Genomic DNA, 4,135 nt, shown 5'->3' with positions numbered 1-4,135 from the left:
CCAAATGAGGTTTCCCTTCTATTTTTTACTAAGGTCAATATTTGGTACAGTTACTCCTACCCCCTACCAAAAAAAAACCTTCATCAATCATTCCAAATTTCCGCTTAGCCAAGACAAAGCAATCTTTGTTTGTAATCTAGATATCTGCAACTAGCATAGCTGTTTTTTCAGTTATTCACCAGGAGTCAGAACTAGCAATCAGAGATCAACGCACTCTATTAATCTCTGATTGCTAGTTCTGACTCCTGGTGAATAACTGAAAAAACAGCTATGCTACTTGCAGATATCTAGATTACAAACAAAGATTGCTTTGTCTTGACTAAACGGAAATTTGGAATGATTGATGAAGGTTTTTTTTGGTAGGGGGTAGGAGTAACAAATTTGTGCAATGCATCTGAGAGGCAGCTAAAATCGGAACATATATCAATAATGACAATAAAATTAAAAAATAAATATTTAAAAGATTACCTAAAAGAAGTTTAATTTTCACTGGTTTTTACGAAATGTAGAAACATGTTAAAGCTCACTTGATTGTAAATTCAAGGACCAGAACAGCATGCCATGTTTGTTCACGCTAATTCTGGGCTGTGGCCACAACAAAAAAAGGAGAACAAAGGCTTCTTAAAAAGTTACCTTACAATGCACCGTGTGTGTCTGTGGACTCGTGGTGGTTTTAGATCCTTCATATAGTTCCATGGGAAAGCTGCAATTAAAAAACATAACATAAAGAAGCTGTCTCTCAAAATTCATCGAAGTTTAAACAGTAGGAACTGCCACCAATTTGAGTAAAACAAAAATAACCGCTCAAAACATTAACAAAAGGTATAAATAACAAGGTAAATACAAAAGAGGGTATGGATGGACAAATTTGAAAGGGATTAAGACGGATTGCAACTGATGGTGGGTTTTGAAAAAACTTGTTAGCTTAACAGTTTTGCAAAGGTCAGTTTTGTTGTTTATAATGTTTAATATATACTACTTGGGGACATATTTGTTGGACGAAGCTGTGATTTTGCCGTTTACAAGTTACGGTATTTCTTCGCTAACGTCAACTTCCAAACCGAATACGAAAGCGTAATTGGCAATATTAACAAAATCAAATAGATAACCGATAAAGGCCCTGTAAGAAGTGGGGGTACCAGCTTGCCAGGTATCCATGAGATAGAAATCTGTGTTATGAAGACTGAACAGACAGACCACTGACCATCCGGGGAATATAGACGTGAGCTCGTGTGAGCATAATAGGGTTCAACCGTGACACGAATTCTCAGGGGCACCCAACGGCAATCTTCGGGAAAATATCCGTTCGGAAGACGATTTGAGATCTAGAATTTTCGGAGCATTTGTTGTAAAATTTCTTGCTTGCCTGCCTCTCCTAGGATTTTCAAACATTTACAAAATGGTATAATTACCCATTTTTAACGGATTTTGACCCTAAAAAAGGCCACCTAGAATTTTCGGGAGCCTTTTCCTGGCTGAAATTTTCGAGAAGGTAAGTTTTTATCCCTATAATTTTCGGATCACTAGACTTTCAGCTAGGAAATCCGAACAGATGAAAAGTTTTTAGGGGATAAAAATATGCCTATATCTACCGTTTGAATACTAAAATACGTTTAACAATGCTATGTTAAGTGGTTTTGAACTATATCCTCGTTGGGTGCCCCTGAATTCTATCAGCAATTTAAAACGTTTCTCGTTTATTGAAAGAAATAGGTGGTGAAAAGAATACAATAGGTCTGCTTTATTTAATCGTTTCCTCCACCTGACTCGTGCAAGGTACTGTATTGGCTTTTGTGGTTTTCACTCAGTAATTGGTAGACTGTATAAACGAGTCATTACCAGGGTTAGTGAAATGTGACGGCGTTTCTAAAAGGCCGCAAATTCGTTGTTTGCAAGCGACTGTGCTTCACAAAAACTTCAAGAACTAAATCAAGCCTGAGAAATAAGGCTGATAATACGGCGCAGGTTTTGTATATATCCATGATATGGGGTTAATTGCTCTTTAAATGCTCAAATGCTTGTAATCCTAAACCGTACAGTCAAATGACGTCACGCGAACGAACCATCCTTGCTAGTCACGCACGGGCTCGTCTGACTGGGTCAAAACGCACGCGAGTTTCTTTTTTTCTTTAATTTGAGTTCAGTTTCTTGTGCCTCTCCAGTTCAAGTGAGCGGAAAGAAATGTTTGAAAAATCAAGATTTCTGTTTATTTTGTTGAGATGGGTGTTACTGCTTTTCAAAACATCATGTGTTTTCTTCATCCTAGGTAATTTACAACGAAGATTAGTCAAGCGGTTTCTACAAACAAATGTGCTCACCCCCTAAATCGCCTAAATATAGAACAACAAAACACAGCACTGCATGTGTTAAGACGCATTTTCACGGTTGTACAGGATCCTTTATGAGCTAGTGTGACGAAAGAATATTTTTTCCACTTCACTCAAATCGCACTACAAGAAAATCGTTCAACATTGTTAGGGCCGTTCCAACTCAGTGCAGTGTTCTTGAACTGTTAATTCGGAATGATTTTGAAATCATATCGTGACAGAGTCGAGTCTAAAGTACACTCACTGAAATGAGTCTGCCTTTGCATGTATTTGAAGAACATATTCTCCCAATTAATGACCACACAACATGGCCCAGCGAAATGTGAACAAAAGAAAAGCACTCCTCTCAGTAACTGACGCCATCATTCCACCATCTGCATTGTTATCCCCAAAAAATGTTTTAGCGAGAGCGTCTTCGACACCGGAAATAATATGTTCTGTTAACGACTCGTCAAATAGCAACATCACAGAGGAAAAGGACTCGTGCAAAAAAAAGTATAGAAGGCCTGGGAGTGTAAGCTTTCATCCCGACATAAGACTATACTACTCTGCAACGACCAACGACTTGGAGGAGGTTAAAATGTTGGTAGAGTCAGGAATGGCGGATGTCAACGCTAAGACTCCGGCCGAAGGAGCCACCGCGTTACACGGAGCCGCCTACGAAGGAAACCTTGAATGCCTGCAGTATCTTCTTGACAACGGAGCAGACGAGAAAATACACGATGATGACGGTTGGACGGCGCTCCACGCGGCTGTCTGTGGAAAGAGCAAAAAATGTGTTTCTCTTTTGCTGAAAGCAAATTGGGACCCGTTCGCTGAAAATGAGGATGGACTTACGCCATTTCAGATGGCCGTGGAAATTGGCAATGATACACTTTTACGACAATTTCTAAAGAGGTTTAACTCTTTGATGAAGGATGATTCTGTTCCAGAGACTTCAGTGTAAGGATTAATTAGATTTGCCCTCTGACTGAGTTGAGTGATATCAATAGATGGTGGTGAATCAAATCTCCTAAATGACCGTCACGAGTCAGAAAGAAAATGAGTTAAAACGGATCAACATCCATTTTTAATTTCGCGACCACATGAAGTCACTTCGTTGGGTGACACAACTTTATCATTCCCCATAACAAAGCCGTATTTAGTATTTAGTTTCAATGAAACTTTAGCATTTCTAAACAAGCAGTCCAAACTACTACATACTTTTCTTTAGAGGTGTTGCTCTCCGTAGATATATGTACATAAGATCCTCATCCAGACTATCTGCTGTATTGAGCCTTTTCGTCATAGTCACTTGTTCAAACTTTCAAGTATGAGCTTTTTTAAAATTTCAAGTTATGGCCTATGATTACGGTGATTATAGATAAAAAGATTACACCAAGGAATTTTTGAGAACAGAATGGTCCAGTGAAACAAGCTTTAGGCTTTGAAGTATATAATTCTATATTATGCAAAAGACTCCGCAAATTGCAAGATGAAGAGAATTTACTCTGTGTTTTGATTGGGCTGCGCTCGGGATTTCCCGCTTTGTTTCCGCAAGAAAAAAATTAATTTGGCCATATGATAAATAACACCGTTATTGACAGTTTAGTTCAGGCAAGATGGCTGCATATTGGCTTCATTCGTCACGGTCGATAAAAACTCCAGAAAGAACTTCACTAACATTCACACCCGCTCATTATAGCGCATATATATTGATCTAGATAAATGGCACATATATATATGCGTTGATGTGGCGGTAAAACTGTCTCGAATTTCAATATCAAGTTCGAGATTCCTGCTGAAGGCTGAAGTAATGTGTCGACTGA

The 4,135-nt window shown here is 38.6% G+C and overlaps 1 protein-coding gene across 1 annotated transcript; it reads left to right on the top strand.

Annotated features, from left to right (window-relative positions):
- The first annotated feature begins 2,382 nt into the window (after positions 1-2,382).
- Positions 2,383-3,826, top strand: LOC140928032 (uncharacterized). Its single transcript, XM_073377750.1, has one exon. The coding sequence runs from the start codon at positions 2,635-2,637 to the stop codon at positions 3,271-3,273; it is 639 nt and encodes a 212-aa protein (XP_073233851.1). The 5' UTR covers positions 2,383-2,634; the 3' UTR covers positions 3,274-3,826.
- Positions 3,827-4,135: the final 309 nt, after the last annotated feature.

The sequence above is a fragment of the Porites lutea genome, chromosome 2 (assembly GCF_958299795.1).
Source record: "Porites lutea chromosome 2, jaPorLute2.1, whole genome shotgun sequence".
Taxonomy (NCBI): Eukaryota; Metazoa; Cnidaria; class Anthozoa; order Scleractinia; family Poritidae; genus Porites; species Porites lutea.
This window is presented reverse-complemented; position numbering and strand designations above follow the sequence as displayed.